General features: G+C 53.6%; 1 protein-coding gene across 2 annotated transcripts in view; it reads right to left on the bottom strand.

Annotated features, from left to right (window-relative positions):
* Positions 1–467: 467 nt before the first annotated feature.
* Positions 468–11765, bottom strand: part of KCNG1 (potassium voltage-gated channel modifier subfamily G member 1) — a 17538-nt gene continuing 6240 nt past the window's right edge. The window contains exons 2-3 of one of the 2 annotated variants that reach the window (XM_081832583.1): positions 6066–6874; positions 468–1672 (exon numbers count right to left, since the gene is read on the bottom strand). In XM_081832583.1, the coding sequence (XP_081688709.1) occupies positions 902–1672; positions 6066–6848 (1554 nt within the window). In that variant the 5' untranslated portion in view covers positions 6849–6874 and the 3' untranslated portion in view covers positions 468–901. Of the gene's footprint in view, positions 1673–6065; positions 7382–11765 lie in introns of those variants that run through there. The other variant, XM_081832584.1, reaches the window with a different exon arrangement.

Below are 11765 nucleotides of genomic sequence, written 5' to 3'. Positions count from 1 at the left end.
TTACGTTCAGGGAAGTGATTTAAAGCATTTTTTTTTTTTTAAATAATGTTAAAATGAATGTGGAGTGGAGAAGAAAATCCACAGTATTTTTAAAAAGATAAAACGAAGCGATTTCACCTTTGTGGTCGGCAATGCTGACGGGCCCCTTGGTGTCCACTTAACCATTGCGGGGCCTTGGGGGAAAAGTTTGAGAAGCCTAAGGTGCAAGAGAAGAGAACAGAGGATGGAAGAGAAGGAAAAAGGGAGGAAGAGAGGTCAGGAGGTGAGAGGAATCAAAGAAAAACAGAAAGGGAACGCAGTATTTACTGACAATTTCCCCAGAGGTATCTGTTCTCTAACCCCGCTGGGCGCGACCAGGTCTGAACGACCGAAGGAAACAGGCCGGTGTCCTCCCAGTACCCACACCAGCTGGCTTTGCTGGCAAACAGCTTCCCCTCTTCAGAGCCCCATGGAAGGCATTTTTCTCTCTTTTTCATCGGTTTTCTTTAATTGCACATGATCCACACTAAACACAGACATGTTCCTGCTGTCATTTGTCTTTTTTCCCTCCCGGCAGACCCATAAAGCAAGTCTTTGCTGGGCATGTTATTTACATGGTGGGAAGAACAAAGCCATCTCCTTACTGGGGGAAACAGACATGGGGGCGGGGGTGGGGCTGTTGTGTGCTGGGCTCTGGACCAGCTTCTGCTTCTCTCGTGGAGGCGGAGGGGTAGGGACCCCTCTGTCCACGTTGCAGACGTCCTTCTTGGGGTGTGGTCCCAGTGGGTCCTGCGCCAGGACCGCGCTCAGAGCAGCAGGTGCCTTTGAGGGCATCTCGTAGTGACGGCAATAGCTTCAAGCCGCAGAGGGCGGGCAGAGCTGGGGGTGTCCTGGCGGTGGCGACGGGGTATGTCCTCTGGGCTCAGTTGTTGTCTCTGGTGTCCGAGGACACACTTCCAAACAAGAGGTCGCTATCGTGGGACATGGTGCTCAGCTGCGACTTGGTCTTGATGAGGAACTGGGCCCTCCGGAACATCACCCTCTCCTGCTCCTGCTTGAGCTCCAGGTAGGAGCGGGAGAAGGTGTGGAAGATGGAGGTCACGGGGAAGGCCATGAGGAGGATGCCGCTGAGGATGCTGCTGAGCGCCACCACCTGGCCCGGCGTGCTCCTGGGTACCATGTCGCCATAGCCCACAGTTGTCATGGTGATGACAGCCCACCAGTAGCAGGCGGGGATGCTGGTGAACTCGGGGCTGTCGGCCATCTCGTTCTCGATGACGTAGAGGAGGGGGGCGAACAGGGCGATGGCCACGCAGAGGAAGAGCAGTAAGAGCCCGAACTCGCGGGTGCAGCGGCGGGCCGTGAGCCCCAGCGTCTGCAGCCCCAGGGAGTGGCGGGCCAGCCGCATGACGTACAGGATGCGCAGCGCCCGCAGGACCCGCAGCACCAGCCCCACCTTGTCCAGGTAGCTGTTGCCCGCGCCTGACTTGCGGCGGCCCGCGGCGGCGCCGTCCACCAGCAGGGTGATGTAGTAGGGCAGGATGGCCACCAGGTCGATGAGCGTCAGCGGGCTCCGCAGGAAGGCGAACTTGCTGGGCGCCTGGATCAGCCGCAGGAGGAACTCGAGGGAGAACCAACCCACGCACACCGACTCCACGATGAAGACATTGTGGCACATCTGCGAGCATTGGCCCTGGGAGGGAGGGGGGAGGTCAGGGGAGAGGTCAGCCGCGCCACCCGCCGGGCCGTGTGTTTGCCCCGGCCCCGCCCTAGTTAGGCTCACGTCCCGGTGGGTGGCGGGGGTGGGGGGGGGTGGGGAGGGGTGGGCGGGCCACGCTCAGGGCTTGAGGCACCTGCAACGACCGCTCGACCACTGGACCCCTCGACCACTGGACCCCTCTTCTTCTCTCTCTCCAGCCCAGACCTGCTGCCCCTGGATTGCGGACCCCACAAGGCCTGCCTCCTTGATGTCACTCCTCGGGTGTCCGATGGATGTTTCAAATTTATCATGTCCCAAACCGGGCTGCTGGTTTTTTAAAAAAATTCTTTTTATGGAGATATAACCGACATAAAATACTGTGTCAGTTTCAGGTGTACATGTTGATTTGATACATCTATATATTGCAGTAAGATTACCACCGTAGCCTTAAGCTAACACCTTTATCATGTCACGTAATTCTCTTTTCTTTTTTGGGGTGGAAACAATTAAGATTTAGCCTCTTCAGTCTCTTGGTTTCTCCTGCACACCCGCCCACCAGTGCTTTCCCTTCTTAGCAATCCCACCTTTCCAGTTGCTCAGGATGGGAGACCCGGCCTCGTTCTGACACCTCTCATATAGTCCTCAGGAAATCCCGTTGGTTCTTCCTTTAAAATGATTCCAGAATCAAACCACTTCTCCTATGTCTGCTGCCCTCACCTTGGTCCAGCCACCATCCTCTCTTGCCTGGACAGTTGCAGGCACCTCTTTCCCGGGATTCCTGGTCCCTACGGTTTATTCTGCGCACATAGCCAGAGGGATGCTGAGAACGTGAATTGGATCCTGTGCGTTCTCTGCTCAGCACCCTCCATGGCTCACGGAGATAGCTCAAGTCCTCCGGGGGCACACATGGCCTGGCTACCGCCTCTCCCACTTCCTAGCCCCCTGCCTGCCTTGTTTGTGTGCTCCAGCCTACCCCCCCATGCTCCCCCCACCCCCCAAGCCAGGCCTTGACTTTCTGTTCCCCCTGCAGGAGTCCTCTTCCCCCGGATACCCACATGGCTCTACCCTCCCTTCCTCCAGGTCTTTGCTTCAGTATCACTTTCCCAGGGAGGCCTTTCGTGACCCCCTCAATAAAAAGTCACCCCCCCGTCTTCCACCCCGATTCCCCTTTTCCTGCTCTATTTATTCAGAGGGCTCATCATCTGTTAAAATGCTTTATAAGTTACTTATGTATCATGTTTATTATCTGTTTCCACCCTCCACCTCCCCTGCCACTTTGCCCCAGAAGTTTATAGCCCCCCCACCCCACACCAGCTCGTGTGTTGTTCACTGTTAGGACCCCAGTGCCTGGAACAGCCCAGCACGTGACAAGTGACTAATTCACATTTGTCACCAGGATGGATGGAAGCGCGTGGGACTGGCATTTAGATGGGGGTGCCAACCCAAGGCCAGGTGGGCAAAGGGAGCCCGAGGGAGCTGGGCCAGGTGGGGTGGAGGCCGGCCAGAGAGCACAGCTGTCCTGCTAAGTACCTCCTGATCGCTGCGCCAGGGGAATTCAGGCTGGAGCTTTGCGTGAAACCTCCTGGGTTTTAAATTTTGTGATAATTCAATACAAATAAACACTCTGTGGGCCACTCAAACTTATCTGCGTGCTGCATTTGGCATGCGCGCTGCCAGCTTGTCTCTCTGGTCTGCCATGGAACTGGACAGGAGACTGTCCCCAGTGGCTTTGGACCTCGGTTTCAAAGGGGCCTGTGACAGAGTGGAAAGGCACACATGGTTTTAGCCTGGGGCATCTGCCATTCCTGGGCACAGCTGGGTTCTGGGAGTCCTGCCCTAGCAGCTCTCACTCTAGGAATAAGTTAGAGGCTGCTGAAATGAACTAGTACTCGGTGGGCCATGAGGTCTCAGCCCTCTGGGATGGGAAGCCTCCTTCTCTAGGAAGCCTTCCAGGAGTGGGCCCCCTCCAAGTATCCCCAGCACAGTTGATGGGCCTCTCATAAGAGCCCCCTTGGCTTGTGTGTCACACTTATGGTCACAGGGTTGTCACTGTCCCTTCTCCACAGGACCTGAAGTCCTTGTAGCTGGAAAACTCGTTCTGGTCACCCTGCATGACAGGTGATGCCTGAACATAGTAGGCACTCGAATGTGCGCTCAAGAAGCAAGTGAAACAGTGAACCTCACTGGTCTCCAAAATGAAGTCAAAGGGGGCGCCTGGGTGGCTCAGTCGTTAAGCGTCTGCCTTCGGCTCAGGTCATGATCCCAGGGTCCTGGGATCGAGCCCCGCATCGGGCTCCCTGCTCTGCGGGAAGGCTGCTTCTCCCTCTCCCACTCCCCCTGCTTGTGTTCCCTCTCTCGCTGTGTCTCTCTCTGTCAAATAAATAAATAAAATCTTTAAAAAAAAAATGAAGTCAAAGAACAGCATTATCACTGAATCAAGAAAAAGTCCAAGTATTATTTAAAAAAAAAAAAAAGCAAGTGTCAGAAGGTGAATAAAACTGTAGCTTTATTAGTATTTTCCTGATAAAGCTAGGATTGCATATGTTGGAGCCAAGAAAAAATTTATACCATGTACAGGTACTTCCAGACAGGTCTCAAATGATGAGCATCTGCTCGCTCTTTCTTTGGCAGGTGCATGTAATCTTTATAGTTAGCACCGCCTGCACGCTCCAGCGCCAGGCATTATTCCAAACACTTCCCGTGGACTCACTCACGGAATCCTCACAACACTGTGAGCTGACCCTCTGCACAGCAACCCTACTGAGGCACAGGGAGGGTAAGTAACTTGCCCACAGGTGCACAGCCAGGGTGGACGTAATGGGATTCAAATTCAGGCCATTGGGCTCTAGCCCCGCCCTCCTCATCACTCCCCCTTCTGCTTATCAAAAATTAATTTCACTGGTTGAGTGTTATTTTTTTAAAACTCACTTTAAAAATTAAATGTATAAAAAAGTGCCAGAAACCCCCCCCCCCATGTGTTATAAATGCAATAGCCATTGTTGCCTCCTCCATTATATATGTATGCGGAAAAACCCTCCCCTGGTGAGTAGTTCCAATGTTCCGTCAGAGAGTTCATGTGAAGCGCTCAGCACATGCAGGGAACATGGCCAGTGCTCATTAAATGCTGGCTGGCATGATATTTATGCTGAGTTCATACAGCCGTACCTATTTCCCCATCGCCTATACAATTGGTACTTGTTGGAATGTTTTGGTCTGTCTTACAACTTGCTTCTAGAACTGCCGCCAACCCCCCCCACCCTGCCCCGTGCCCTGCCTCCCCACCCCCATGTGGGGAAAGGGTCCCAACTTAAAGGCCCAAAGGTCTCATATATTAGGAAGCTGAACTGGGGAGCACACACTTTCCACAGACTCAGCTCCCACCGAGAGCTGCCTTGTGGACTGCAGGCCAGGGGGCTAGACCGTATACATTTTGAGAAGCTGAGAGTTTGAATTTTTAAATGCAAGACACTTTACTTTTAAATGTTGGCAAGCAAGTACAATTTTTAGGGAGCACAGTGTGGGCCAATCACACACTTCCGAAAGGGTATATGAAGTCCCAGGCTGCCTTGTGGGGTTCGTACTTCTTTGTTCAAGAGCACAGAACCGGGATTCAGTCAGACCTGGGTCTGGGCAAGCTGCTCTGCCTCACTATTCTCATCTGTCAGCTGGGCAAGAGAACGCCTCCCGTACGGGGTTGCTGGAAGGTTTGCTGAGAACATGAGGTGTAGGCAGAACTATGGCCCAGCCCCTGGCTGCTAGTAACTGCCGGCCGAGAATCCAGGACACACCTTGGTCAGGCCACAGAGTAAACACTTGACACACATTCTCTTGCTTAACACAGAGACCCTCACTGTTTAGAGCCCACGTGCGCACATGCACAACTATCAATAAAAAATTATATGCTGGACCCAGAAAATGGTTCTGGGATATCTTTAAACAAGGGAATTAGGAAGCTTGAGATAGGGCTCATGTGGGTGAAGTAAATGTTGATGATCTATTATTATGTGTTTAGCTCAGGGGCAGGCTCATCATAAATCACATCATTCATGGACTCGCTCATCTGTTCCCTCCACGGAGTGGCAGAGTGCCTTGTCCATGCTCCACACTGTTCTAGACCCTGGGGGCACGGCACAGAGCAGGCCAGGCACGGAGCTGGTGTTGGAACGTGGAGGTGGACAACACACATGTTAAGCAGAATGTCAGAAGGGACTGGAGATGCTGCTCAGCCAGCGCAGTCAGGGAAGGCCTCCTGGTGGAGGTGACCGCGCCGGCGTGAAGGAGGTGGACTTCTGGAGAGAGGGGTCCTGCATACTGCTTTGTCCCCTGAACTCAGAGGACCCCCCCCTCCCCTCAACGAGCCTCCCCCGCACGCAGCTGTGGCTCTTACCTGCTCCTCCTCCTCCCGCAGGCTGGGCAGGGTGCTGATGGACAGGTTGACGGCCGTGACGGTGACGAAGAGCACCGAGAGGCAGGCGAACACCTTGCCCGGCAGCCCCGAGTGCGGCCTCTCCACCATGTCGCGCAGTCTCCGCATGCAGCGGCCCAGGCGGCCCTCGCCCTCGGCCGGGCCCTCGCTGCCGGGGTCCTCGCTGGACGGCGGCTCGTCGTCGTCGCGCTCCACCACGTCGGCGAACTCCTCGATCTTCTGCAGGTAGCGGCGCTTGCAGCAGCCGTCCAGGCGGTCCTCGGCGATGCCCCAGTAGAGCAGCTCCTCCTGGAAGGACAGGGCGCACATCTCGCGCAACAGGCGCAGCTTGCCCGCCCGCAGGAAGGTCAGGATGGTGCCGAAGGCCCCCGGGTGGCGGTCGAAGAAGAACTCGTTGCAGGTCACGTCGTAGTCGTCACACACGTTGAGGATGTCGTCGAAGTTGGTGCAGGCCTTGAGCTGGCCCAGGCGCGTCAGCGGGAACTCCTCGAGCGTGGTCCAGGGCAGCGAGTACTTGATGCCGCCCACGTTGATGATGATCTGCCGCCGCCGGTCCTCGGGCTGGCCCGCCTGGCGGGGCGCGTCCTGGGTCCGGGGTCGGGGTCGCAGCCGCTGCGCCCGGCGGTAGAACACGCCCTTGAGGGACTGGCCCTGCGGGAAGAAGGCCGGGTGGAAGGAGGCGTCCGAGGCGCAGCTCAGGGCGCTGTAGTCGTAATCGGAGTTGTCTCCCGGTAGGAGGGTCATTTTGGGCTTTCACATCCCCCTTGCGCCTGGGGTGGAGAAGGGAGGAAAGACCCTGAGCGAGGCCCGAGTCTGGGCTGCCCGTGCCGCTTCTGCAGGTGTTCGCTGTTGGGGACTGAACCGTGTGCCCGCCCCCCCCCCTTCCCGGATTCACAGGGGGAAAGCCTGACCACTGTGGGCCACTATTAGGAGGCAGGGCCTTGGTGGTGGTGGTGGTGGTGGGGGGTGGTGATTAGGTTTAGCTGAGGTCGTGAGGGGCGGGATCAGTGCCCTTCTGGGAAGAGGAAGAGCCACCAGAGCTCCCTCTCTCTCCACCACGTGGGGACACAGTCAGAAGACAGCCACCTACAAGCCAGGAAGAGAGTCCTCCCCAGAAGCCAGCCAGGTGGGCACCCTGAACTTGGACTTCCAAGCACTTGTGGATATAAGCACAGACTCTGGAGCCTCATGGCCTGGGCATGCTCCTTAACCTTGATCTGCTTCAATTCCCTCATCTGTAGAGTGGGTACAACCATTTCCCCTACTTCGAAGGATTACTGAGAAGCATCCATGAATTATGTGCGTAAGAGCATTTAATAACACAGTGCCTGGCACATAGTAGGTACTCAGTCACTGTTGTCTATTATTACTGTTTGTATTTACCTTAAAGGGGCACCTTGTATTGCTTCCATAAGTGGAAAACCTAGATCATTGGCCATAAATAAGAGGCAATGTCCAAAGAAATGCATAATGATCACAACAGTGCCATGGTTCTCATATATCATCAAACGTTTTGAGGATATAGGGGTGAACTGCTCACGCATGCCCACTCCTCTAGGAAGACTTCCTTGGCTCTTCCAGCTAAATCGAGTCCTCCCACCCCTGTACCTGCATCATTATCCTTAACTATAACTGTGTGCAAGCCTGGTTCCTTTATGAGACTGCTTGCTCGGCAGGGCAAGACCTGGGCTCTGCTCAGCTCTGAATCTCTGTGCCCAGCAGTGTAAGAGCTCGAAGAAGTAGCTGCTGAATGAGGCCAACATGAGGAAGATACTTCGGAAAACCTGAGGTCAAAATATCCACTTATACAGGCTCCTTCCTTCCCAACTCTCAAAGCGAACGAAGGGTATGTACTACTAGGATGACACTGCTTATTCATTCAGAGCTCACGGGCTGAATTTGGTTCACACGTGTTCTGCCTGGCTTGGAGAAGATTTTGAAAATTGAGGAAATTTCTGTAAAAATTTATATTCTTGGTTTCTCTTGAAAAATCAGACAATTTGGCAACATTTGGCCTAAATTCCAGCTGAGAAATGACTGCCCCCTGTTGGCAGGGCATGCATGTGGCAATCTACCACAGTCCCCACCCTTCCCTGTTGTCTTCCTAATACCCACTCTCCTTCACTCATGGATGTTTCCTTCCTGGCCCCTGTAGGCATTTGGGTTTGAGACCCCCAGATTATAGCAACTGAGCTCTCTGGAATGAAGCTGATCCATAGAAAAGTAAGACTAATACTCTGCTTTTTTAAAATCACCATCCTTCCCTCCAGCCTAGTCCTCCATGGAAGCAAGTAGTACCAGCAAAGTCTACCAATTCCATTTCCAATACCTGAATGTTGATCTGTGCCATGGACATGTGCTGGGAAAATGCACGTGCACGCATGTGCACACACACCTGTAGGGACGAGAAAGCGTGCAACAGGAGCCAGGGGGATTCCACCTGAAAGAGGATCCTTCCTAACAGAAATCCTTTTACAAAAAGCAAATCATCGCTCCACTCATTTATCTTTGGGGAAAGCTACAGTTTCACAGATTAGGTTCTGGAAAACTAGGTACACCTGCACCTGAAATGAAAATGATCTGATTTTAGAGTGTTGAGAATGTTTCTTAACTTCACCTAAAATTGGAACCCATCTCCTCGGGCGCAGCCTGCTGGAATCCCTTGGAAGAGCGAGAATAATCCCTTTCAGGCACTTCACATGAGTGGTACCGCTTTTCAGCTCTGCTGCTTTATCTTTGCCACCAAAGACAAGAGGAAAAGTGACATTCTGTTTGGCAGGAATGGTGACAGAAGAAAAGGAATCTTCCTCTGGTCCTGCAAGCGCTGAAGAGCCCTTGTGAAACCCCCTCGGCTGTAATCACCTCTTACAGACAGAATGTCTTCTTTCAAGCTCTCAGCTCTCCCTCTGGCATAAAGCTCCCCCAGTTAGTGATCCCTCATTTCTTCCTCTCATGACCCCTGTCAGTTGTGAGTTAAAGCCTCAGCATCTCCTACGTGGAAAGTTATCCTGTCCCAGCATACTGTTTAGCATGGAGAAGGAAAAAACCCATGTCATGCAGGCTGCTTGCACACAGAAGGCCAGATGCTGGGATTTGCCAAATGAGGAATGGGCACACTTCTCCTTGGCCTTGGGTCTTGGGGGGACACCCAGTCTGATGGGTATAGGGGGGATGGCTCTGCATGCTAGACTCTAGAGTCTTGAGCAAAGTTTATAAGTCAAACAGGCCCCAAAGTCCTGCTTCTGGAAAACAATGCCACTTTTCACTCAGCCCGATACCCTCATGAGAAGTTTGGTCTTTTAACATTTCTCTGTAGTGTTAGGTCTGTCAGTCCTAGAGCATGATTGATTTTAGTGATTTTGTCTCTGAGGGTCTATGGATGCTTGGGAAGAGAAAGCCGTTTGAGAAACAGGCTGTGATACTGAGGATGACGAGGAGTCCTGAGATGTCATTCAACACTTACCACGTGTTGGGCCTGGGCCAGATCTACAGGCACAGCAGAGGCCAGCCTTTGTCCTCAGGGAGCGGACATTCGAGTGATGGAGGTGGTCTCTAAGTAAGTACACAGATCATTTCAGGAAATAGAGCAAGAACATGATGGCAACAGGAGCTGGGGGGGTCTGGGAGGGCTTCTCGGAGGAGACAACCTTCGGGCTGAGGTTGGATGGGAAGGAGCCAGCCCTGTAAGGACCTGGAGGAGGGTGTCTAAGGCTGAGGGAATGAGAAGAACTTGCTCCTTGACCTGGGGGTGGGCTTGGTGGTCAAGCCAGAGAAGGCCAAGGGGGGGTGGTGCAGTGAGTGAGGGGAAGGTGGGAGAAGTTGAGCGTGGGGAATTCAGCAGACACCAGACGGAACCGAGCCTAGTGGGCCATGACAAGGGGCTGGGGTTTACTGTCCATGGTGGGGGGGGCGTCCTCAGGAGTAGACTATGGGTGGGCTGGGGAAACCAGGCAGGAATTCTCTGTAGTCATTCTTGAAAGAGTCAACTAAGTCTTGGGCCAGTGGAGGGGACTGGAGAATTGGCTGCATTCTGGATGGACTTTGGAGGAATTGGGGCTAAGACTTGTTGTGGGAGGGGAGTGTGGTGAGGGGGGAGGGCGTGGATTCCAGTGGTGCCATGCACTGAGGAGACACTAGGTGGAGTTTTGATGAGACCTGTGTAAGAGGCAGCATTTGCTGGTTGTGGGATGATGGACAGGAGGGCAGATGCGCAAATCAGGGAGAGAAAGCAGGCATGAGGGTGGTTCGCATGGATGGATGGATGGATGGATGGATGGACAGACGGAGTTGGACCATATCAAAGCTGTCCTGATGATTGTGTATGTGTGTGTGTGAGTGGTGGGAGTTTCAGCTGGTAGTTTTGACCTGGCTGGGCTGCAGAGGGCAGGAGGGCCAGGCTAGCAGAGAAATGGCAAAACCCAGAGGCCGAGGCGCTCCCTGTGCCCAGCACTCAGCACCCACTTCCCTGTTGAAGCTGCACTCCACACCAGGCCTGGTTAGTGCAGGTAGACACCACTGGGGGGGGACGTGTAGGCGGAGTGCTGCGCCTCCCTGGAACCTGTGAATAGGTTCAATTACATGTGAGCAGGAATTAAGGTTGCCAATCAGCTGCGTTTGAGATGGGAAGATGATCCTGGATTCTCCGGGGCCCAAGCCATCACGAGGGTCCTTAAAAGATGGAAGAGAGGGGCACCTGGGTCGTTAAGCATCTGCCTTCGGCTCAGGTCATGATCCCAGGGTCCTGGGATCGAGCCCCGCATCGGGCTCCCTGCTCGGCGGGAAGCCTGCTTCTCCCTCTCCCACTCCCCCCGCTTGTGTTCCCTCTCTCGCTGTGTCTCTCTCTGTCAAATAAATAAATAAAATCTTAAAAAAAAAAAAAAGATGGAAGAGAGAGGCAGGAAAGTGTGTCGGATGCCATGCAGTGTGAGGAGGATATGGCCAGCCACTGCCGGCTTTGAAGATGGAAGGGGCCACAGGCTGACGACAGCTGGCAGCCCCTAGAAGCTGGAAAAGGCAAGACCTGATTCTCTCCTGGGCTCTCCAGAAAGGAATGCAGCTTGCTGACCCCTTTATCTTAGCCCTATAAGGCCCATTTGAGACTTCTGTCTCCCAGAATGTGAGGTAATAAGTTTGTGCTGTTTTCAGCCACTCAGAAGAGTAATACAGGGGATGTTGAGAAAAAGCAGGTCCTACTCCAACTTGGGGGACAGCTTGCTGACTACTCCAACCTGGGGAAGCAGAAGAGCCCATGCACTCTGAAATCAGGAACACCTGGGTTCAAGGCCTGTCACTCTGACTTTGGGCAAGTCATGTCTTACTTCTGAGACTCACTATCCTCATCTGTAAAATGGGGATATGAATAGCTTCTACCTCCCTGTTATGGTGAAGACCAAGGCAGATGACCTGGGTGATGTGCTTGGCCTAATGCCTGACACAAAGGGACCTTCAACAGACACCTGCTGTATCATTAACTATGAGGGAGGTCTGTCCTCTTTCTCTCCACCTGCCAAGGGTGACTCCTTTCTTGAACCGATCCAGTGGGATTTGAACCCAGCATTTGTCTGACCCCCAGAGCTCCCTGCTGGAGGAAGTACTGTCTGGTACAGCCTCAGGGAAAGCCATCGGGGTGCTGAGGGAAGTGCAGGATGTTGCTGCTCTATG

Source organism: Leptonychotes weddellii, chromosome 10, assembly GCF_054177405.1.
Source record: "Leptonychotes weddellii isolate Sample4059 chromosome 10, ASM5417740v2, whole genome shotgun sequence".
NCBI lineage: Eukaryota > Metazoa > Chordata > Mammalia > Carnivora > Phocidae > Leptonychotes > Leptonychotes weddellii.
Note: the sequence above shows the minus strand (reverse complement) of the source record. Positions and strands in the feature narration are given on the sequence as shown.